Source organism: Corvus moneduloides, chromosome 6, assembly GCF_009650955.1.
Source record: "Corvus moneduloides isolate bCorMon1 chromosome 6, bCorMon1.pri, whole genome shotgun sequence".
NCBI lineage: Eukaryota > Metazoa > Chordata > Aves > Passeriformes > Corvidae > Corvus > Corvus moneduloides.
In genome coordinates this window covers 44,497,427-44,522,211 of record NC_045481.1, presented here as the reverse complement: position 1 = coordinate 44,522,211, position 24,785 = coordinate 44,497,427, and the positions used below count along the sequence as shown (strand labels likewise).

General features: G+C 39.1%; 1 protein-coding gene across 1 annotated transcript in view; it reads left to right on the top strand.

The window, feature by feature from the left end:
- Positions 1 to 1,468: 1,468 nt before the first annotated feature.
- The window catches only part of EHF (ETS homologous factor), a 33,924-nt gene continuing 10,607 nt past the window's right edge, over positions 1,469 to 24,785 (top strand). Inside the window, exons 1-4 of the mRNA XM_032112757.1 lie at positions 1,469 to 1,606; positions 19,736 to 19,835; positions 22,294 to 22,539; positions 22,860 to 22,919. Of these exons, the coding sequence (XP_031968648.1) occupies positions 19,739 to 19,835; positions 22,294 to 22,539; positions 22,860 to 22,919 (403 nt within the window). The 5' untranslated portion in view covers positions 1,469 to 1,606; positions 19,736 to 19,738. The remainder of the gene's footprint in view (positions 1,607 to 19,735; positions 19,836 to 22,293; positions 22,540 to 22,859; positions 22,920 to 24,785) is intronic.

The following is a 24,785-nucleotide window of genomic DNA, read 5'->3' as shown; positions in this document are numbered from 1 at the left end:
GAATCTTGTAAGTGCTAGGGCTACTTATCAAAATTGTTGCCCAGATGTCTGCAGGGACAACCTTAACCCTTGGTGTTGTGTCTACAAGACAATACAGCTCTCCAAGATGGGTATTTACAGTCTTCCTTCTTCCTCCAGGACAACTTTCTTTGATAGGCGAGAATCAATGGAAGCCGTGGAACTTGACCTAACCTGAGTGAGAAATGATTGAATCTTCCCAAGCAACACTTGTACACAGGTGCACCTTATCTATGTGAACAAAAGGAACTTAGTTTTTAATTGGTGTTAGTGGGGATGATAGGAACAAAGGTGACATTCCTTGAGTCTGAGATCCATTATTTATCTTGAAATCAGGTTCAGCATAAGTAATATTTGTGAAATATTTCCCCTACGTTGACAATGAGCCTCGATTAATAATTAATAGTATCTCTGGATGTTGAAGGACAATTCATTCCCTGTGCTTGGTAAATCTAGCACTGAGAACTCTTGTCAGCATCTGTCAGGGGAAGATTTATGATGAGACTTGGGACCAAAAATGAGCAAAGACTAAAAAATTCACTTCACACAGACCACTGAACAGTCACTGAATAATAATATTTAACATTTCTTGTTTTATGCATACAAATTAATGAAACCTCAAAACCTTCCAACATTATGCATTTTTAACTGTTTCCATGTTGGTGCCTTTTCTGACTAGTGAAATAATGAGAAACACATGAGGCTTCATATTTTCATTTGGGCACCTGGTTTCCTGCTCAGGTTCATGGTTGCAGGCTGGAGGGGTAACTCATACATGCTCAAGGAAAATTTTGGACTGAGCACATCTACTGATTCTCTGCCCTGCTAACCTGCATATAGCTGAACTTCCATACTCAACCCCATATACCCACACACTGATGATTTTTTTCCTCATTTTGTTTCTTACCTACTCTTAAATATCCAGAGAAGCTGAAAGACCAATAAACACCCCTTTCACACATTTTTCAGGATTAGGAATGTATAAAAGAAAGGATTGAGCCCATCACATGGGCTCACGCTGTCCACCTCCCTGCCAGCACAGGGTTATTCCACACCATGCATCTCCTAATGTTATTTCCAGACTAATTTTAATTTAGGACACTCCTGCTTTTCACTTCTCTCCATTCTAACTATGGTCTCCCTATCTACCTGAAATAACCTCAATTAAAAAAAAATAAAATAAAAAAGAAGGGATGGTCTTAAAAAAACAACTACAAAGAAATCAATCCCTCATCCATTACCAGGTTTTTCTTTTGTTCTGGAGCCACGCGTGTAACCCGGTTAGACCTGTTCTCTTTGAATGCCGAGGACTGAGCTGGCCTTATGCAAACGCTCTCAACCTCATCTTGGTTGTTGTTGTGGCAGATCCAATCAAACGAACAGGAAGTGACCTAAGGAATTCCCCTATTGGCTGCTTGAGTGTTCAGCAAAATGTTTTAAAATTAGTATCACATCCATTTATCTTCACTCTTGGGAGTCTTTAGTTGACATAACCTAGTACCTGTGCTTACCCAACCTACTGTTCTGTAGACAGTTTTCCCATTGCCTCAGTTCAGGATTTCCACTCCAGAATCTGCAGCTAAATGAGGTAAGGTGTTTGGGGTATTTATTTTTTTTCTTAAATGCGCTTCCTTTAAAATAACACCAGTGAAAATAATTAAAAAAAAAAAATTGTCTGCTGGACTCCTGGCCACCATGCCAAGCCTCTCTTTTCCCACTTTGGAACAGCAGCTAAGCTCATTTAATCAAAAGGCTTTTTAAAGTTACAATAAAGATTTCTGCTTTTTTGGTTTGAACTTGTATCTTCTGTTTAAATATTTCTGTTGTGTTTATGTCTGAGTGGGGACAGATTCTGAGAATCTTTTCTATTATGATGTATCTAATACTATTCCGGGTCCTAAATCTGCTACTTTTGTTAACAGAGTTGTCATCTGTTCAGTATGACAAGGGGCGAAAAAGTGGACTTTCCCAATGCTATTGAGAGTGCTTGTGTCGCAGAACCAGGAGATATCCACAATGATAGTTTTTTGGTTCCTTTTAGTGATGAGAATGTTGATGGACATTGTGTTTGTAAGAGAAAAGCCTAAAGTTCATTTATAATTTGGTTTGGTTTCAGCCTCAAGGCAATTTCTTGGCAGTTGTGTGGTGAAGGAGGTTCTGCTGATCTTAGTTCTGTCTAAGCAAAAACATTGCACAGAACCCAGCTCAGACACTGGGTAGGTAAATACGGTGTGAGGCCCGCAGTGTCTTTGCTTGTTTAATTTGTTTCTGTTCCAATGGTAATTTTATTTTAATAGAACCAGAACTGGCCCCTTAAGGTATAGACACAATTGTTTAAGTAGTTGTAGAAGAGAATGTAAAGAAAAAGTTGCTCCAAATCTGTGTTGATTTTGTAAAATATGTGTAATGGACTTAGAGACAAATGTTTGCATTTCACCACATGAGACATTTTAGGCACATACTTGTTATTGAATTGTATCAGTAATGTGCTTTTTGATTACTTCATCTAGATATATGTCGTGTTTGCTTCTAAAGTACATCCAACTATCCTTTCTTTTCTATCTTTCCCATTTTTTAGAATTAAACAATTACTAGAATTAAACAAGCTCATAATGACAGAAATATGCCTTGAGGTAAAGGTTTCATTTAGTCATTTTATTTATACTTGTCTCACATGACACTGTGTTAAACAGATCTAACTTGCACCAGTATCTCCTGCAATTTGTGAAAACTTCAGTGAAATTAAATATGCGCTCCTTCAAGTTTTGCTTTGATAGCAAATTTGCAGGGTGTAGTCTAAGCCAGTTTTCTGACATTGATTTTGCACTGTAGAAAATACCAGAGCTGCAAAATATAGCAGTTTTATATTTAATGCAAATGCAGAAACTAAAGAAAATGGTTGCAATTAAAACTAGAAAAACAACAGGATTAAGGTGTTTCACTTATAAATATCACAATGACAGTTTAATTCCTGCCCCTTACAATTTTCAAACCCAAGTGATTGTTGCAATAGCAACACAGGACTTGCCAGAATTTTTCAGAGATAATTACATGACTTCAAGTAGAGCTTATCTTGTAGAAAATTTTCAGTCTTGAAAAAAAAGTCCAAAAGTCCAGTGATGGGAAATTCCCCAGAACGTTTTTAAGTGCCCTAGCAATTAAATACCATTCTTCTAAAAATATTTTATCTCATTTTCAGTCTGACATGGTCTTGCTTTAACATTCACCCACCTGATTTTGTTGTCTTTTGATGGTTATTGTGAAGTTCCCATGGGTGGTAAATTTCTGTTCCTTGTGTGGCTAGCTGGGATAAGTTCTTTCTTAGCCTAGTCTCTGATAATTGTGGTAGTCTGAGCTCCGAAGACTGTTCCTTTTCCTGGAGAAACTTACAGTACAGTGAAGGATCTCAACCTGTTTCACTGTAAGCTTTTCCATCCTTTAATCACTTCAGTGCTCTCCTCTAATTTTTCAGCATTAACTGTGAAATGTGGATGTCAGGAAGGATCAGAGTCTGTAGGAACAGCAGTGCCAAACAGAGATATTAAGAGTCAATATACTGGGAATTCCAGTTCAGGGGTTTATGAAGTGTGCCCAAGGCTTTCTTAGAGCTGCCGTCCTCCAGACACCCTTCTCCCCCTTGAGCACTGGTCCTGTATGCAGAGACGAGGTTATCATTAGTAGAGTCACTGTTTCCTTGCATTTAGCATTTCCATTTTTTTCTACTCCAAGTGTCACTTGTAAAGCCTATAAAAATGGTAAAAATACATATTTCCTCCAAGTCCTGGTACTAAAGGGTCTCTCATCAGATCAGAGTATCACTTTGCTTGCCCCAGCACAAGTTAGGTCATGCTTCACAGCAACCTATAGGGTGATAACCATATATTACCCCCATCATGGTGAGATCGGGTAGTAGAATGTGGTCTGTTCAACATGGGATATTATTACCCTCTTGTCACCTGAGAGAGTATGCTGTGGTATTGCCATAGTAATTTCTTATTACTTTAGATAGTCTCAGGGTGTTGTGGGTTTTCAGCAGTGGTGGAAACAGACAATAGAACAGTTGGACAAATGAAATATTAAATCATTTAGCTCCCACTCAACTTTCTTAATTTTTTTTCATTCCCAGTGAATTTCATTGTTAACATCAGTACTTGTTCTGTCTGGGAGGTGAAAAGTAGCAAATTGCAATGGAGAGAAATCAAACTAATAAAGAAAAATCATCCAGAAACACAGATGGAGAGAGATTAGACAGGAAAAAAGAAGGATTTCTGTAGGTGTGTCTGAGTTCGGACAGGAGTGACATGTTAGTCTGTTGCATGTCCCACAGCAATTTGCACCAAACTCCTGTGTGAGGATGGAATTCTACACCTGCTGAAGAAGTGTGTATTTATGTATAATTCTCACAGAAAAGGATTAAAGATTTTATTGACTCAGCGAACTCAGAGAACTGCCCATGAGCCATGACACCTTTCCAGAATCAGTACTCAGCTTTCCTTCCTTGTTCGCCCTTTCCACACTTTTTAAAAATATGTCTAACGTAGTGTCAGGACCAAAACAGGGAAACTTTTCACTAACTATAATGCAGCCTGGATCTGTTCTGTGGAGTCTAGAGTCACATGCTTTCTGTTGCTGTTAACTTGTTTGAATTCAATCCTCACAAAATTGTCTGACCTCTTTCTGCAATACTATGAATACCATCTCTGTGAACTGGGGTGATGACCTACTGTACAGAGAGACAGGTTGGAAAGTGGGTGCTCCGGGACAGACCTGTCTGGCTTAAAAATTTGTCAGTGTGCTGAGATCAAGATACAGATAGAGATGGATGATCCCTTCTTAATCTGAGGCAATGTGCCAACCCTTTATAGGATTTTCTGTGGGTTTACAGGGCTCTCTTTCTCATCAGCCTTCCTACAGTTGTAAAGTAGGTATTCTTGCTGAGGTATAGGCATTCCTGCAACAAGCAGCACATAAAAAGAAAACGGCCACAAGCTTAGTTGTCATTTGTCATTACTAATGACACACAATATTAGGATGTGGTGGAATGAAATGTGAAGGCTTTGTCGTACACAAGGAAATGAACAGAAACATTATTTTTGTAGCTAGCGTAGTTTGTGATGTTTAATGAAGTAAGGTCTCTGTTCAATCTCACAGCTTCATTACTACTGAATTTCAACCATAAACTCGTGGAATTTTCTTCCTAATAATAAGTGCCTTGTGAGCATTGGTGAAGTTCAACACCATCTTTGGCAAAGCGCTCTGGCTTCAGCTGCTCAGCCAGCCCAGTGTTCAAGGGCACTTCAAGATCTCTAACCACAAATGTCTGCGTCTGTCCCTCACTGTCCCTGCCTCAGCACACTGCAGCTTACTTGTATTATGGTCTCTGATGATCCAAGGAAGTATTTCTGTAAGTTTTCAAGAGAAGGGTACATTGTAAACTTGGTAACAGTGAAACTCATGGTTAACACTTCTGATCGAAAGGCTAAGCAAAGAAGGATTTGTTCTCACAGCTGGTATACAAAAGAAGTAAGGATTGATTTGGTTTTTGTGGAAGTCATCAGGAAGTCATCTTAGTGTGAGAGCTCCTTTGAGCTCTACTGGGGATGCAGTTTGCACCAAATCCCTCACTGAATGCCTAGAATACTTGGGGCATTTGTTGGTCATTGGTCTACAGACGGGTGAGAATGAGTAAACATGGAGTCATGTAGCCAGTGGAGCAGTTGACAGGCATTTGGCATTTTGCATGTCTCCCTCTGAGGAAGAGCCCTCAAAGGCTGCCTTTCCAAAAGCTGACATTGCACATGGTTATCATTACCTATTCCTCTGCTGATCTTGTGAAATGTGCTTCACAGGGAAAAGTATGAGAACTAGTAGACACAACAGCCAAGTGGAGCTGGGTAATCACTGGTTATAGACAAATAAGATGGGGTAATAAAAGAGAATTGCTTTGTGGTGGTGGAAGGAAAGTAATTCTACCTAAAGGATCTACAAAACTTTAGAATAAAAATTCCTGCCTAGTATGGAGGAAGGATACAGACATAAACATTTGAGATATTTTCTCATCTCACAATCAGATGCAGCCAGAATAGTCTCCTGAGCACCTATAAGTCTGTAAGGATTAAGCAACTATATGTAAAAATATGTTCTATTGCCTAAATTACTAGTGCCATCATAAGAAGAGTTGGTTTTGTTTTTAAAACTGTTCCAGGTAACTAATTTATGTTGCTATATAGTTAAAGAACCCTTGTAAAACTGCCCAAGATGCTATGGTCAGGAATCAGACTAAGTACATGATATAGTGACTACCCCTAAACTTTCTTAATGATTTTTACTGCAACATGTAATTATTATTACACAATAATTTAAAAGCTTGCATCTTGATGATGCACTTTCAAAGTATGCTTGGTTAAGCAATTGTCTTATAGATTGGAGGGGCTTTATCAGGGAGTCAAATTCTGACACACTCAAGGGTGCTGTTCTCATCTCTTTTGCAGTGAGATCTAACATAGTACTCACATAAAAGACTCTTAATATTCCCAGGCACCTGCCCTGACAGAGGAAGATGAAAAAGTTTTAGAAGACTGAATTAATAGGTGATTAGATAAGTAAGATATCCTCATAGACTTATTAAAATTGGAATGTACAAAATTAAATAGATGCAGTTTTTTTCTACATTTAGTGACTTGCAGATATTCTTACCCTCTCTAAGACTTTTAATGATGGAGCTGTAATATTTTGTAACAACAGGTAGAAACTTCCCTTCCTTCTTTAAAATCTTAAATGATTAAATATTTTTGGGCGAGAGTCAATCCCATAAATTTCTTTGTCTGCGTGTTGCTGATTCCGACAGTCACAGCAAACACTCTGCTTTAAGTATATGGAATTATAGATTCATTTAGGCTGGCAAAGATCTCTAGGATCATTGAGTCCAACCATTAACTCAGCACTGCTGAGTCTACCAGTAAACCAAGTCCCTAAGTGCCATATCTACCTGTATTTTAAATATCTCCAGGTATGGAGACCCGGCCACTTCCCTGGCCAGCCTGTTCCAATGCTTGATAACCTTTTCGGTGAAGAAATGTTTCCTAGTATTCAGTTAAAACTCCCCTGGTGCAACTCAAGACCACGTTCTCTCATGCTGTCACTTGGCACCTGAGAAAAGAGACTGACGCCCAAACTCCTTTCAGGTAGTTGTGGAGAGTGATAAAGTCTCCCCTAACCCTCCTTTTCTCCTGGCTAAAAAACCCTAGTTCCCTGCCTGTGGGTTTTGCCCTGTGCTGCAGTAGGTTTTTTTTGCAGGAACACGTGCATGGCCTGAGAGCTGGGGTGCCCAGGGCTGCCCTTCTCCAAACCCTGGACTATTAGCAGCACATCAAGGCATTAGCCTTCCTTATGCTATGACACATCTTCAGTATTTAAAAACCTAATGAAGATTTAATCAGTAAAGATAAAAAAAAGGACAAAAAACTTCCTAGCGTGTGAAAGTAGCTGTTATAAGGATCTGTGATAATACTTCTTTCCCAGAACATTGTTAAAACAGGTATAATTCCATGGTAATAAATCTAATTTTTGGGGAAAATAGTTGTTTGAAATAGTCTGAAAATATTTTTATTGGTTTTGTTGAGGAAATCTTTTCCAGTTACATTGACAGCTGAGATACACAGCAGTACAGGGGAGCAAAAAGAACTGGAGGGAGCAAGTTTTTTTTTCCAATTTCTAGCTCCTCCAGCCTCCCTCCTATAGACCAGCTACAAACTCCACAGTTGCTCTAAGACGTGGCATTCTTGTGCCGCAGATAGATAATTGAAGATGAGATTTTAATCTGTTTTACTGGTTACAGGATTATGATGTTATGGAAGGAAACTTGTCCAGGTCAGTCAGTCTAACTAATTAAAAGGCAAAAAATTAAAAAGAGGGGAAAAAAGAAAAGAAAATTTAAAAAAAGAAAAGCAAAAGAAGTAAGCAGGAAAATGAGGAATAAAGGTATTCAGTGAAAAAGAAGGAATGGGATCACAAACTTCACGTCCTGGTTTGGTTTTGAGACAGTCAGAGGCTGCCTGCATTTCAGGATTAGTGTGGTTGGGCTCTGCAAAGAGTTCCCTGGTCACCATATGCACAACAGCCATATTAGGTGAGTTTATTGCTCCCAGCGCAGCTGCTCTGGGGTGATATTACTGCCTGTGTGCCTTAGTTTTGTGCTTCACATTTCTGTCTTTTACAAACAATTCCACATGACAGAGTCGCACATTTGATACTTGAACAACCTGAATATAGGTTTTTACATGTCAGTTAATTCCCTATTGCCAGGGAACTTTCTTTTAAAAATTCCTTTCTTTCATTGTGATTAAAAAAGAATATAAAAGAAACCCAAACAAACGACAGCAAAAAAGTCCTAAACCACACAAACAAAAACCAACCAATCAACCAAAAAAACCCAAATAGACAAACAAACAACAACAGCAAAAAAAAAAAAAACCCAAAAAAAACCAACCAACCAAACAAAAAAAAACAACCAAGGGAAAAAACCTATAAAAATAGCCACAGTTTCACAGAACAGAAATTTTGAATTTCAGCCAGCTCTGCTTAGGAATTTCTAGCTCATTTTCAGGATCATACATAGGTCAAGGGCAGCTTTTTTGATTTAATACTTCAACTGTAGATTTAATTGTTTGGCTAACTTATCATTCAAATCTCTACTAGTCACATAATAGCCATGATGCATAGAAGAATCTTGGTTTTAGTCTGAACAGGTCTCTTTTTGTCTTGAGAATTCTTTCTCTTGTTTAATACCTTCTCTCTGCCCTCAAAAAAACCACATTCAACTTAACTCATCTGCATGTTGAAAGATTTCCTGGAGACGTGATGCAGTGGGTAGCAATGGAGCTTGAGCTGGAAGACAGGAGTTGGACTGACTTCTCCATTGACTTGTTATGTGACTTAAGTGAATACTTTCAGCTCAGTGTCTCAGTTTTCCTATTTGTAATGTGGATGAAATGCTGGTTCCTTCCTTCGTTTCTGTGTTTTGTGCTATTTACTGCCTTTGCTGTGTGTGCGGACTCTTCCTTCTCTGCTCCATGGTTGTCAGTGTTTCAGGAGTTCTTCCACCACCATAGATGCTGTTAGAGTAGATGAGCCCTGCAGGCTTAATTTTAAGGAGAACTTAAAAGTAGCTCAGTTCCCAGCTGAGTACCTGCTTCTCATGGACTCAATGTTTTTTTTTCCTGTGAAATAGTAGATTAAGAGTTGGAGTGCGTGTGGGTTCATATGGGAAAGCAAACCCTCCCAGTCTTTCAGGTTTTCTTTATCTCTCAAATAAGTTCCTTTACTTTTTACACTTAATTTGCTGCTTTTTCCTAGTAATTTTTGAACCACTGTGTCTTAGTTGCTTTTTCTTCATGTATTTTGTATGATACTACTTCTGACTTTAGTCTTAGAACAGGGTGTTACTTTGACTGGTTCCATTGATGGAAAAGAAAAATATTGAGTTCTTTTCTGACACCAGGTTATTCTGTAGCAAAGGACTACTTGTGAAACAGGAGAGAGTTCACATAAGAATTGAAAGAGCGCATTTGTACAAAAACCCAATGAGAAAAGCTCTACCGTCAAACCGGCCCCGGCTGTTGAGGCAGATGCCTGGCTTTGCTTTTTTTGTTTATATTCCAACAAATCAAAGTTGACCTGTGTTGTTATCAGAGTAGAGCAGCAGGTGCAAAAAAATAACTCTGCTGCCAACTCAAACGAAAGGGTAAGACTAATACCCTCTGGGAGGTATTGAGGAGATAACAGAGCCATGCCAGCAACTGAATTAACGGCTCTATTTACGGTGGGTTTTACTTAATAACCTGCTCCTAACACTGACACATAAATACTCCATTGTATTGTTTAACGCAACCTCTGGAGAAATCAATGGAAACAGGATGGGCAGCTCTTGCTGTGCCAGGTGAGAAGGAGCAACGCCACAGAAGCATTGCTCTTCTAACCACAGGCAGGAGGGAGACAAGGAAGGCGTTCTCGGCTTTTACAGAAGTGGGGAGACATCATTTCCCACAACTGCTTGACTTACCTGTAGAAAGTGGCTACAGAGCAAGGAAACCTCATTCCCCCATTTTCTGGTTGCTTTTAATAAAGGCAGTGAGCATAAATAGGTGGTGGCATATATGTAAAGTACTGTTCCAGTGCCATGTGGCTCTGGGAGGCTCACAATCCTGGTAGCAGGGGGGGAGTAAGCCTGCTGCCACACCCAGCAGTAAAGCAGACAGCTGTTGTGCCGCCACTGGAGTGGGATGCCAGGAAAGTGTTCTTGCAATCTGTTACTCTTTTCACAACAAATACAATATGAAGAAACCGCATGAATACAGCTGGGCTCCAAGTAAATGTTTACTAAAAACACGCAAGCATGAAAGACTGAGTGGTAGGCAAAGTAATGGTCTGACAGAAGCTTTCTGAAACAGGGTCAGTGAGCTCCACTGGGCTGTTTCAATGATAGCCACCCACTTGGGGACAACTTCCTTTTCAAATAGAGGCTCACCTTGGGATACCTGGTAGTCTGGGGAGGAATGCAGGGCAAGCAGGCGTCCTGGATGAAGCTATCCCAGAGGTGGGATCAGCAAGTCCCAGCTTGGTACTGGGGAATGGGGTAGAGGAGTTAATAGCCAAATAAACCCTCTCTGTCAGCTCTGCAGAATGACCCTTCCCACCATGAACCTTGCGTTCCCTCTGCTACATCTCCTCTTTGAAATATGCTTTTCCTATCACATCTGCAAAAAGTATGATCATATTGTGGTTAGTCAGGCAGTGGGTTGTAACATGGTATAAATACTTCTATCAACTAGGCTGAATCCCCAGAAAGCTGCATAGTTTAGCATAAAATTCTTTATGCTTAATTTCCAGCTTCTCTGTCCTAGTTAATTTGTGCTGCGACTCTCACATATTTAATGAAGAAGCACAATCAGTTTGTTGATTGAATGAATCAATTAATGTAAAAAGTAGTAGTCCAAAGGGAAGATTTGCACATTCCCCAAGACACTTTGCTGTTTTGGGTCTCCATCCCAAGTTCCTTATTCTGTTTGGTTCTCACTCAGAAATCAGCCCTAAAGAGGAACCTTGCAGTTTCCAGGCAGATGCCCTTTATTAAAACAAAATATATGAAACAGAGTTTACAAAAAGGCGAAAAAACACAATTGCTTTTTTTTTTTTGAAAGTAGGCAAATTAGTGGTTGTTACTGTTGAAAACCAGACTAGTCCCATAGCAAAAGAGAAGTGCTGGTGGTGATAGTGGTTGAAGTAAACTTCCACATGAAATACTGGCTGCTGCTGCAGTATATATCCGAGTGGTTGTTATGTCAGCAACGAGTCAGCATCTAATGAGAGCCAAACATGAATACAAACACAATTATTACTGTTATTATTGTCATTATTCACTAACAACTGAACAGTCACACAGGCCATATTAGCAGTATGGAAAACAGTTCCCTCAATATGCTGTTAGTCTTTAAAGCAATGCAAAGAGAAGCTGTCGTGGAAGGTAGAGGGAAGTGGTTGGGGAACCAGAGCCAAGGGAAAAGGAGAAGGTGTTAGAACATGATGGTAATATTTTGTTAGCTGATGAGGTTCACGCGTAATTATAGACGTGTGGCTTGTCAAGTTACAGGGCCATCTAGAGTGCTTTTTGGCCATTTGTATATTTAGTGTATTGTAAGCAAAAGAAAGGTGTTTAGCAAAAGGAGATTAGGGAGATGAGTTGGCTCCTGGTTAGAGGAAGGATGTACCAGAGAGATAGGAAGGACATGAAAGGAGGTGTGAAGTTGTTCCATGAGGTGTGGTATTAAGTGCTGAAAGAAGAATAAAGAGCAAAGGCAGTTTTTCCCATTATTGTGTTTCCAAGACTCTGTATCCCTGAGGGCTAACCTGATGAATCTATGGCAAATGACTTCTAAATATTCAGGAAAAAATGGTTGACCCAAATTATCATGAACTTGCTGAGGTGGTGCAGACAGTAATGAAAGCATCGCTATATACCAGTCAAAGCCAACTCTGAAAAATGAAAAAGAAAATAGCCCACTTATTTTTGGCCAGTTTTTAGTGAATCTGTCTACGTGTTCCAAACATTCTAAGAATACATTACTGTGAGTATAATCCAAACATCTATCACAAGAAATAATTTTTTTTTCTTGACTCTCTTTTGTCTCAGCTCCATGATAGCAATTTCACTAATATTATATGGATCTGTGCACAGAACTTCTGCAAAAAGGAGGAAGAGTTTTTTGACAGTAAAATAAATGATGATATTATTCTTTTCATATTCAAAAACTAGTGGCATGGCAAGAAGATGCACATCTAGCCTGTGATGTGACGGAAAAGCATGAGTCTGAAACACCAGGTCCTTGTTAAGTGGCAGGTTCCATTTCACTGTTTTCTCTGCTAAAGTAACATGACAATGGGTAAAATTTGCAGAAGTGCAAACCTTTGGTAGTTAACACTGTCAGACACATCTATGCCTCGAGGACTCTCTTCACAATCTGCCTTCTGTTTGCTTCTGATTTAGAAAAACAAACAAACAAAAGCCCTCCTGTTTTAAAAATCTTCCTTTTATTTTCATTTTACTAATGAGTACCTTGAAAATTGAAGTCAGTTCATATGAAGATTATTGGGAAAAAAAGGGGTCAGGGAAAAACAACCTATGAAACTTTGCATATAATCAAGTAATTTTTTTTTCTTGCATTCATAAAGTGAACTTTGTTCTCTCTCAAAAAGGAAACTGAACTATGGTTTTGTCTTTAAATTACATCGTTAAAAGAGAGATAAGAACCAAACCCAAACCCTGGAGCAGAGGGATAGCTCAGATACAGATCTAGATCCTAACTTTTCTACCCAAGGTTCTCTTTAGTTAAAATATATATGCAAGATTTTGAAGCATCCATATGAACATGTTAAAACAACCACCACATATCTCTTACAAAAGTTGCCTTGTAGTGCATCATGAAAATAAGATCTTTAGTAATAAAATATTCCAATCAAGCTTTATTTGATTTTGTTTATCATGATCCTATCTGTAATGTAGGTATATGTTAAACACTCCTTTTCTATTCATCTTCCTTTTTCTGGTCTTTCAGTTTACCTTCATGTATACATTTAATATACAAGGTTCAAAGAAAACAAAAGAATAAACCAAAGTCTTCCTTTCCAAAAGCCCACAACAGTAAACGATCAAGGTCTCAATGTGGTCTCTGAAAGCTCACCAAGAGCTCACCAGTTTTGCACATGCAAAGGTGGGTTTATGCATATGAACCACAGCTGTATACTCCAAAAATACGTAAGCATAGAAACACGCACTTCAGAGAGGTGTAGTAGGAAAAAAGATTAGCCCCAAAGGCCCGAACCAGAATCCTGAATACTACAAATTTTGGAGATTATTTAGAAAATTTTATTATAAAAATGTTTCCTTGAATTTTATAGTCATAATGTGATTCAGTAAACAGGTTTTGTTACTATGGCCCAAAGGCACATGAGGTGGATTAAAAATGAAATGCATCAAATGCTCAGTATGTTTTACAACAAATACTGAGTGTGATCAGAGTGTTTCATCATATGAACTTTCTTCAAAGCTTTCTAAGAGTTTTTCAGTTCTCTTAGTTGTGAGTCTTGAGGTTATCATCAAACAGGTCAAGCTGCATAGATTGTCACCTCAGTGGTACCTTGTGGGCCATAGCAAAGCGGTCCAAAGTTGAGCTTTTTGTTGTGAAGCAGATGCCTGTGAGTAATCAGCCTGCAGATGATTGTTTCCCTTGAGGCTTCTTTCTGCTCTATAGGCACTATAGGTATGGAAACAAGGAAGTGCGTGATAGCTACAAGTGGATCTACATGGCCAGAAGAGATACTGACACGCTGCAGAAAAGGTCACATCTGAAAGTGAGCCATGGCAAGGATGCTATCTTATCTGGGAGTCTGGCGCAGACACCAAGGATGAACCTGAGACCTTTGCAAATTAGACAGATAAAGATCATAAGGCAATCCTTGGGTCAGCCATAGCTGTATGTATTGACACACTGGCTCAGACTAGGACCCTGGAGCCTTGGTAGTAATGCACATTAAATGAAAGGGAATAAAAAACCCCATAGCAGAAGACCCAAAGCTCACAGTAGCATGCAAACAGGCTTTCAACATTCATATATTCAGTTTGTGCCTGCCCTTACCACCACTGGAGATGTAAAATAGCTGGTTGGAATGCAAAGCAGCTAATTGATCATATACATTACAAGTACAAGGCATTTATGTTTCCAAAGTAGCCATGTGTGTAAAACAAGTCCACATGCTGTGTCGTACATGTCCTTTGTGATGTTTTGAAAACTCTGCCCACTTAATAGTCTTTTGATTTTTCAAGAAAAGGATTAAAAATCCAGATTTTGTTACTCTTCAGTTGCAATTATCACTTGGTGTTATTTATTTTAGATTACTGTGTAAGTCTTTGACTATAATCCAAGATGCAGTAATGATCTAAAATATTTAACATACTCTGTAGATACTTGTTCCATAAACTCCAAGCCCTGAAAAGCAGGGATTGTGTCTTCACTGTGTACATAACACACTTCAAAGAAAATAGGCCTGGGTGAAATCTACATTTGAAGTTCAGCCATGATGGTAAAAGGGGAAAAATGGGGAAGAATCCCATAGGTAAATATGCCAAAAGAGATCCACCCTTTTGGACACGCCAGGAGGAGCTGCACTGAGCTTGTCTCAGCTAGAAGTCACTCCTAGACTTTGCATAGCTTACAGGTGGAGTCATGGCTTAGTAGTTTCAGTCTGTTTTGCCCTAGACATCGTTGTTGTGTTTTGCGCAGAGTGCATGGCTTTACCAGAGGGATGGCTGGAGGCCCCCTTCCCCTATGGGCCCCTTTCCCCTATGGGCTGCCCTTCCACGTCCCCTTAGTTCACATCACAGTTGTGTCCATGAGCAACTTTACAAATTGGTATAAGAGCAATCACTCTGGTTGTACTACTTTAGGCTTCAGTCACTTTCTCTGTACCGCTTATTTGCCTTTCCTGTGTTCAAAATTTTCGTGTCATTTAATATAAGCTGTTCTTGAAAGATTCTGGTTCAAAGAAAGGAGAAACTCTTTATGTGGATGTTAAGATTCATTGGGTTGAATGTGGAAATGGGGATCAGAGTAATTTATTTTCAGAGCACACCTGTAGTGCAATAAAATAATTCGCATAGAGTGCACTATACAGTGTTCAAGGTTCAAGGATTTGTAAACATGTTTTTCTGCAATGCTGCATTTGCTCGACAGGCAGGCCATGGCTCCTTGCTCTTTCCATTGCCACTGTTTACTCTGAGTGGTCAGGTGGTCATGGAAGAGAAGAAGAGCAGAGCAAATGACCTCCTGCTACAGCCAAGTTGCTGGGTTGTGGCTCAGCCAAAGCTCGTCTGGACTCCAGTGAGAGCTTTCACTAAGAGAGGCCTTCAGGGTTTGGTCTTAGAATACCACCTGATATAATGAATGTAGGTGAAAGGATTGGTTTTTTAAAATGCATTAATCCCTTATAATAGGACTCTCTCTCTGGAAAGAATTTTGTTGAACACCTGTGCACAGCTATATTTAACTGTGCTGGTTGAGTAAAGTGTTATTTGCATAGTGTTATAACTCCAGAGATGGCACCTCTTCAGGGGAACAGAATGGGAATGTGTGTACAGACACTTGCTGTGCACAGACATAGACGTGTGTTATGTGTATAAAAATACATGTGATTATATACTCATATGATATTTCATATGTGATTTCATTTATAATGTACCATGTCATAGTAGAGGGACAGATCTCAAGACTTTTTGTATTATTTGCCAAAATCTCAGCTCAGCTAAAATCCCTTTTTAACATGGTTTCCAGAGGAAATGAGGCTTTCGTGGTTTTTCTGTCTTTTGGCTTTTACATTTGGCCTGTAACAATCTTTGAGTTTGATCGCCAGTTTTAATTAAATTTGATATGGGGATAGAAGTCCCAGAGATATGAAGTTTTTACAGGATTAATGAAAACTGGCTGCCAAGTACCGAAGGAAAATCCATTAATACTCGATCTGAAAGAAAGAGTGACGCTTGAGCTCACTGCTTTTGAGACAATGAGATATTATGAATGCCCCAACCGTGGGAAAAACTTCAATCAGCACTCACATCTTACTAGACACTAGAGAATCCAACCACAAGATACACATTCATAGGAAACCAGGCTTCATTAGTTACACAATTCACTTTGATATATGGAATATAATTAAAAGAAAACTGAACATCTTATGTGTCCTTCCCCTTGAGGTTTCACACCCTTTAACCAGGTTTGTCTGTACACTGGGGAGGTTTGAGCTTTTGGCCCTGAACTAATGAGGAACGTGCTGCTTCCAATATCCTGACTCAAAATCTTTTCAAGTATGGGATGAGACACTGCTGTAAGCATAAAATCTTCCATGAATTTTTAGCAAAGAAAGGCATATACAGGATCACATGAAGAAAATACCACTTTAGTTTTCATACAGAAAATATTGTTGAGCATAATGCTGTATGCTTCCAAGCAAAGGTGTGGAAGTTGTTAGTAGGACTTTATACTCCTCCTGAGCAAAGTGCTAGAATGATTTCCAAATAAGGAACATCCTTGCATAATGTAAAGGAAGTGACCTGAAAATTTTCAAGACACCAAAAAACTCATTCCTTGAATAATACACAGAACTTTGGCAAAGCTTTGGTTAAAGCTAAATCCAGTCCTCTTTCTGTGATTAATGTCATATAGTAAATTCTCCCTCTTAGGCACAATTGTTCCTACAGGTGATACTGGAAATCAATTAAGTTATTCTGGTTGAGATAATTTATTTAGCTTCCAAAACCAGGATGTGTTGATTGATTAAATTGTAAAGCAAGTTTCATGGACATTATTTGAAAAGAATATTAATGTTGTTCAGGGATATGGTGAAGAGCAACTGTCTGCTAGACTGTGACAGGGAGAGAACATTTTAAAGGAAAATAACTAAAATCCAAATCTCGGGAAAAGGCTGTCAGAGTTCTTTTCAGATCTCTAACATGCATTGGTTTTAGTTACTGCTGGGGTAAAAATGCAAGACACATGATTTGGTTTATTTAACTATCCATAGCTTCAGTTGTTGAGTCAAAGTGCCATCGGATCTTTTGGTTTGGAAAGTCACCTGATTAGTTATGAAGAAGAAAGAATTAACTGAATTTTCAGGACAAAATTACACAGAAATCATTTCAGTTCATATGCACGCGTTTCCCCAGACATACTTGTAAGCCTTTCGCACAAGTTATGAAATCTGTGTAGGATCCCAGAAACTACAGAAGTTGCGGAATACAAAACCACATAACACAGCACTTGCAATTCTGAGATAGCTTCTGTAAATGTGACTTCAGATCAATGGATTTAAGTTATGAAGTGCATGTTACAATTTTTTAAAAACAAGTGAATTCAGCAAACTAAGTTTCTAAGTGTGTTTTCCTAAACCTCAAGTTTTATAGTTTTCCTGGAATAGCTGGTGTGCTACCTCACCTCTATTTGATACTGTAATAAGGTCTTTTTCATTAATATTTCATTCATTCATACCTAATTGTCTTTAATGATTTAAACCAAAGTTAAAGAAATAACTTGTTACGTCATCAACCTGTACAGCCTCAGAAGTGTATGTATTGACGGTCAAACATACATTATTGCTTAAAAGTTCTTATACATCAAGTATATAATTTAAATAAGCTATAGGCTGAACACCTTTATAGGCATGATATTGAATTCAAATGCTTCCTCACACCTTCTCACTCACGATACTAAGTCACTTGGCCTATACACAGGGCAAAAAAATGTCTTCTAACTTGTAAAAATATACTGACTGATGCGATAGTCATCTTTCATTTGGCCACAATGGGGCAAGAAGTATCTCTCTCAATTTTAAATATTTTATAACCCCATATACCTACGATGAGAAATTAAATCCTCCTTGCTGGTGGTCACTGAATCACAGTTTGGCTAGAATTAAAAGTGGAAAGCAACTGCCAAATCATCCATGATTTGATTTTGCCATTCTGTGTAGCTACCAAAAAAAAAAAAAAAAGCCCTAAACTAGTTTATATTGTGAAGCACCATTCCCTGCCCTGTGATAAACTTCCTTAAACTTCCTAAGGCTTTGGCTTTTTAAGCAATTGTCAGTAACCTCTCTCTCCCCCTGTCCCTCTCTAAATATATAGGGGGATAGAGGGGTGGGAGGGGAGAAAATAGATACTTGTAACTTTTAAGTTTCATGATTTATTTTAAATGGCAGAGGGAAAAGCCAATCCAAGTCCTTTCCAGATTGTTCCTTTAAAACCAAGGCTGTTAAGTGTTTCTATTGACTCCTTCTCTTTTACCAAAAAAGGTTGCTGGCATGAGCTTTTACGGGGTAGAGATGTGCTCTCTGTGGATGTTTTTTCACTGGCCTCAGTAGATAAATAGCCAAGACCAGTGACTTTGTCCTTCACAAGTCCATTTTGTATTTCATAACCTTTTTAATTCTAGGGTGAAGGCTGGTTGCATGCACATGCCATCCTGATGTCTAATGTTTTGTTTTTACAGACTTTGCGGCTTTCAGTATTTTTGAACAGGGGCTTGGTTTTGGTTTTTTTTTTCCTGTGCATATAAGAATTACAATCCAAAGCCTTTGTAACATTTAACAAATTACTTTCCCAATCTCCTCAATAATATCTTCGGTTATAATGTATGTTTTTAAACTTTACAACTTCACACAACTGAAAGATAGTGTAAAACATCAAGAATACTCATCACTGGGGAATTTCGTATACTTTCATTGGAATGATTAAACATGGGATAAATGTAATATTTTTCTAGAATATCATACAAGTAGGGGTTTTTGTTAAGTATAAAAAAGTAAAGGACAATTTTACTCATGGTGCTAATGCTAAGATACACGGAAAGGAAAGTTTGCTTAAAAGAGGGAATACTGTCTTGTGGGTGGTGTCACTCTAAAATATTGATTCTGTTATAAGAGTGGCTGTCTCATTTACGAGATCTTTGACCATCTGATTTATTTGGTGGTTTGAAGTGTATGATCTGAGATATTTGTTACCAAGAAGTGTTACAGACACTGCTGACACAGATCAGATAAGAAACTGGGTCAGCCGACAAGATATTCCCGGGAAGGCTACCTCCCTGTAACATTATGTGTAGCCTTCTGTGCAAAGGATTTTCTGAGCAGGGGGTGTAGTCTACTGTATAGTTTCATTTGCAATTATTGAAAAGTTCTTCCTCTCTCCTAAAAAAAAAATAAAAGAAAAAAGAAGAACATGTTTAAATCATATTTCTCTTTAAAGCAGAAAAAAAAAAAGCGCAAAACTGTTTGGTGTTTCATTTCTCAAAGCTTGGCAGTTTTTGTGTATTGCTCTGTCAGGATCCTTGTCTTTTCATTCGGCTTCTTTTCTGATTACAGATTATTCATTTATGGATGGGCAGCTGTAGAAACTTGCTTCTTGCATATGCAAATTAATCATGGTAATGTTTATCATAAGGAGATTTTGTGGCAGTGGAAAAGGGGTTGTGTCAACATGTTCTTGATTTCAGTTGTATCTTCTTCTGCAAATGGAATTGGCCTCCTTGCTTTACCTTCAGTGGATTTCTTTTTTTTTTGCCATTTACCTCTTGGACTAGACACCGCTCACTAAGCAAGCTGTTTGATTCACTTACAGATCATGATTTTGGAAGGAGCTGGCAGAATGAGTATCAATTCCAGCAGCAATCTACTCCACCAGCAGCCTTCCTGGACAGATGGATATTCTACATGCAATGGTAGGAGGAATTCAACTGCTCTGAGCTGTGTTCTTTTTAGGGAGGCCAGGGGAAAGGGGCTGCTACACCTTTAAACATGTACAAGTATTATTTAGTAGTACTAAATTACTGGAGTTTCACTTCTGGTAAGAAAAATTTCCAGTTACTTTATTTGTAAAAAGCTGAACTTGCAAAAGGAACCAGTTTATTGTTCATTTCCTTACTGGCTCTTTTTCTTAAAATTTAATGGTGTTGAAAGTGCCAGAAATTCTCTCTTCTCAGTCCAGAATCCTTTCTCTCATACCTTTACCCCTTGCGCTTGCTCTGAACCAACATTACTCTTTAATGCTAATCACCCCTCTGGCTTTCCAGGGAAATAGTCTTTTGTTTCTTTGCTGTATTTGCTTTTTCTGCTCAAATTACTAGATAGCTTTCTAATTAGACTGGCATTAGAGCACTAGATAGCTTGTGGCTTGTGATTTTATCTCTTTTTTTCTACTTACTGTTTTCTGATTATATATCTGTGTACATAAAAATGTATTCATATATATTCTCTCAGTATAAAAATATATATATAAACCTATATCTTTATGTATAGTGCTTGACATAAGTTTAAAATTCTTTTCATTATTCGATGGACACATAAAACTTAAAATCTAAGCAGACAATCTCATACTGCAGTTATCCTTCTAATCCAAATAATGCTGCAACAAAAGTTACAATTAAAGTTCCCACTTAATGAAATGCTTATGCTTTTTTATGTGTAATTTCTGAATACGCAGGAATACATCAACATGTGCTTAATGAATGTGCCTCTCTGTCTATAACAGTGTCATAGAGAAAAAAAGTTCTATCTGAGTTTCACTTTTCCCACAGGATTTCATGGGTGGAAACGGTGGGGGTCTATGTCAAATTTCCAGTGTGAAGCTCCTCAGGATTCACTTATGTTTTAGAGAGACAGGAAGCTCAAAGCTCAGACCAGCCTGTGCAGTAATTCACCACTTCACTTACTTTTTATCTAAGATACTTTTTTCCTCTCACTGAAGTATCTTTGCTAACATTAGGATTCTAGTGGCCTCTGAAATCACTTTACTCTTCTGAAGTGATAGGAATACAAATCAACCTCCTTTTCAGGGCATATATGACAGCTCCAGCAAACCTTTTTTCTCTGACATGCCACACTTTTAATACTTTCCACACTCATTCCCCAAATCCTTCAACAGGAGGATGAAGAACAGTCCTGCAAACTCCCTAAGTTACTTAACACAGGCCTTGTTGGCTAATACTGGTAAAGAAGGCTAAACAACTGTGGGGATTGTTTTTGTGTTACCTGGAAACTGTGTCCTGTATCTCAGCAGAAGAGACCTGAGGTCTAGTGCACCTGAGTTAAGGTGATTTCCTAAAATGTGCCAACTCTGATGCTTGTGGTCCTCTAGCAATATCCACTGTTGTCAGTATTTCTTGCTGTGTGGTTAGTCTTTTTCTAGAGGAGACTGGGAACAGATTGCTGCCATATCTTGGAGTGGGGCCACTGCAGAGCTAGGCCATGGCAGTCTCTCCTCCTTCTGCAATCTCTCATTCCCTCAGCCTTAAACACTTCATGCACTTGTGAACATTTTATCTCACCGTCACCTCTGTCTGGCCTAGTCTGTTTTCCTCCTTTCCCAGGGAATAAATTGCACTGAACTCTGTGAGGACAGACCAAAGCAGTCTTGCCTTTGCTCTTATCTTACATAATGATCCCATCCCATGTACAATTTCTTCCATTTGCACATGTAAATTATTGTCATGCAATGACATACAACTGAGAGCAGTTTAAGAGATTGCCAAGAAAGGACTCAGACATTCTAACAAGAACATTAGACAGCTTCCATAACTAAAAATGAGTTTTACGGCTGCATTCAGAAACCACTGTACATAACTACGGCAATAATGTGCATCCATCAGAATGCCAACTCTGTCATGAAACCATGGCCCACACTGATAGGCTTTTACCATGGAGCAGTATGAGAGTGCTTTAGCTTTTAACCTTCCCTTTTCTAACCCCACAATTCATATTCAGCTCTTTCTAAGTTCTTACTCAAAGAAAGTTTTCATGTTACCTTATGAGAGTTTTGGAAGGCTTTTCCATCATTTTCTGATACAATAAAATCATTTTCCCATATACCCCTTTTCAACAGTACTTCTGTAATGTATCCTCTCTCAGAGAATTTTGGTGTATTTAGCCAACATTAAAAAGTTAATTCCTGCAAATCAGTCAGCCAAGACATGTAATGAAATAGTGCCCAATTTTTAGTTGTAGAACTGTGGCCAAAAGCCCCGCAATACCTTCTCTAGCAATAGCTACGGAGCCAGTGTTAAGCACTGAGAAAAGCATCTAGATCTGTAGACTTCCAAGGTGTGCAGTTTGGCTATAGATCTTTATTGCTGGTGACTATTATGCTATCAGAGAGAGTAAATATTTTTTTTTCTTTTCCAGTATCCAGTAGCTTCTATGGAACCCAGTGGCATGAAATACACCCGCAGTACTGGACTAAGTTTCAAGTCTGGGAGTGGCTGCAGCACCTCCTTGATACCAACCAACTGGATGCCAACTGCATACCTTTCCAGGAGTTTGATATCAATGGGGAACATCTGTGTAGTATGAGCCTGCAGGAATTCACTCAGGCAGCTGGGACAGCAGGACAACTGCTTTACAGCAACCTCCAGCACCTAAAATGGAACGGTAAATAGATATTAGAGAGAGACACATGTACAGCGGTCTGAGTTCTGAGATCTTCAGAAGTCACTTACGTTCCCCAGAGACCTGCCTGGCAGATTATATTTGCTATGTTTTCTATTCGGCTTACAGCTCATTTACTGTATTGCTAAATTTCTTAGATATGACTTAAAGCAGAAATCTGAAGGACCAAGAGGAGACAGTATGTTTCCCGTTCCAAAAGCAGCCCTCTGGCACAGGTGTCGAAGTTGCTGCTTGGAGCTAATACATTTGATTCCTCTGTGCTCATTCTCATACCTACTATCTGCCAATTTGCTTTCTTGCAGGCCAGTGTGGAAGTGACATGTACCAATCTCATAATGTCATTGTGAAGACAGAGCAAACAGGTGAGTAGCAGTTGGGTAAATTGTCTTTTGAAAAGGGGGGACCTTCCAAGAGAGACAAATAAAAATGGCATTAAAAATGGAAAGTGTATCGTGCAGAATTAAAGAAGTAATACAAATGTCAGTCAGTGCCTACTTCTGACATTTCAGGTAATACCATGTGCATGTGGCCACTTTTCCTGGGAAACCTCTGCAGTATCAGCAGTCTACACTGATGTTCAGAGTTTGGACTAGTTTGAGGAGCTCAATGGAGGCAGCTTTGTAGAGGACTTCATTCTATGCTTATTTCAGCAGATTTCAAAACTACTATTAACAATATGCTCAGAAGAAAGAAAGAAAGAAAGAATATATTGTGCTGTTAATGTTTGAAACTGGAGGACATTTCCAAAAAAAACTGCTTGAAGAGAAACCAAAATGTTACATTTTAATTTCTTCATGTTTCAATGAAACTGAAATTCAGGCAGTAGTTTGCTTTGATCAAATCTGCATTTTTCCTGTTGCTGTTCTGTTTCTGAGTGTGTTCATAGCTAGATCCCTCTCCTCCCAGGACTTTGTTTCACTGAGAAAAGAACTTCAGCTTGGTTCAACCGTTCTCTTTAGGCACAATTATTTTCCTGGTTCCTTTGCCAGATCACACCTGTCCATATCCACACACTGTCTATCCCACTAATCCCAGCCTCTTTGTATGTAGGTGTGTCCGTGAGCCACGTTTTGATATCTGCTGGCAGAACAAATACAGATCTGTTGCATGTGGCATCTCCAACAGATACTGTCAGCCTGTTTATCCAACTAACCTGCTGGAGCCCAGCCTTTCCAGCCAGGGACACTATCCACCTTCTCCTTGCAGCAGGCAAGGATTGCAATCTGCAGTCCACTCCTGGCCTGTGCCATATGGGAGCTGGGCATGAGGCAGCCTCGCTGCTTTCCATAGAGGCAGCTCCAGTAATCCTTTTAAGTCCCCATTTATGAGATCCTGGTATAATACTATTTCCTCCTCCTACTAGAGATGAGGGCAAAGTACCTCAGCTGCACATCCTGGAAAGGACTAAGTGATGGATGGTTCCTCCTGGATGTGCTGAGTCAGGAGTGGCCTGGTAGGGCTCTGGTGATGCCAACCACGGGCAGTGGGAGTGGGTGCTGCATGTGGGGGAGCAGGAATTGTGGATTAGGGCTGCTGGGCTCCTTGTGAGGCAGCAGGGACAGGGCTGGTGGTTTTGAGGGGAAGCCCGGCTCACTCCAGTAAATCATCACAGCTGCAAAGACATGGATACTGAAAAAGGCCAAAATGGGAAGGTAAACACTGTCCCCGTGTTCTGGCTGGGTAAGGCCTGTTTTCAGAGGCAACATTAGGCAGATCAGGTGTCCAAGCAAGCAAAGGGTGTGTGCTGTTGTAGGAACGCAAGCTCTGGGTGCCCAAACATGCAGCTGTTAGTTAGCATGCCTGCTGAATTCCTATGTCATAAGTGGTAACGTAGCCAAACATGATGATTTACCTGTAACTCATTTTGGGGTTTTTGATTTCATTTATATGAACATGAAAAAAATTAGGTTTAACCTAGATTTGAACCTTGTATCTCATCCTTTTTGACCTAGTTTCAAAAGAAAAAGAGATTTTTAAGGCTTCTGACCTTAAAAATGCACTGTGAAGGAAGTAATTTCCAGACCAGTGTTCAGGTCATAAAGACAATACTTCTGTTTTGCTTATATTGATCCATATGACCAGAAGGTCACTAAAAATTATTCCTCTTTAATGATGAAGGTGGTTTTTAGGTTAAGGATGGGGACTCGGTGTGCCTGGAATAAATGGCCCTTCATCTAGGATTAGGCTTTGATGTTTCTCACTATGTGCTTAAACATGAAGCTCTGTTT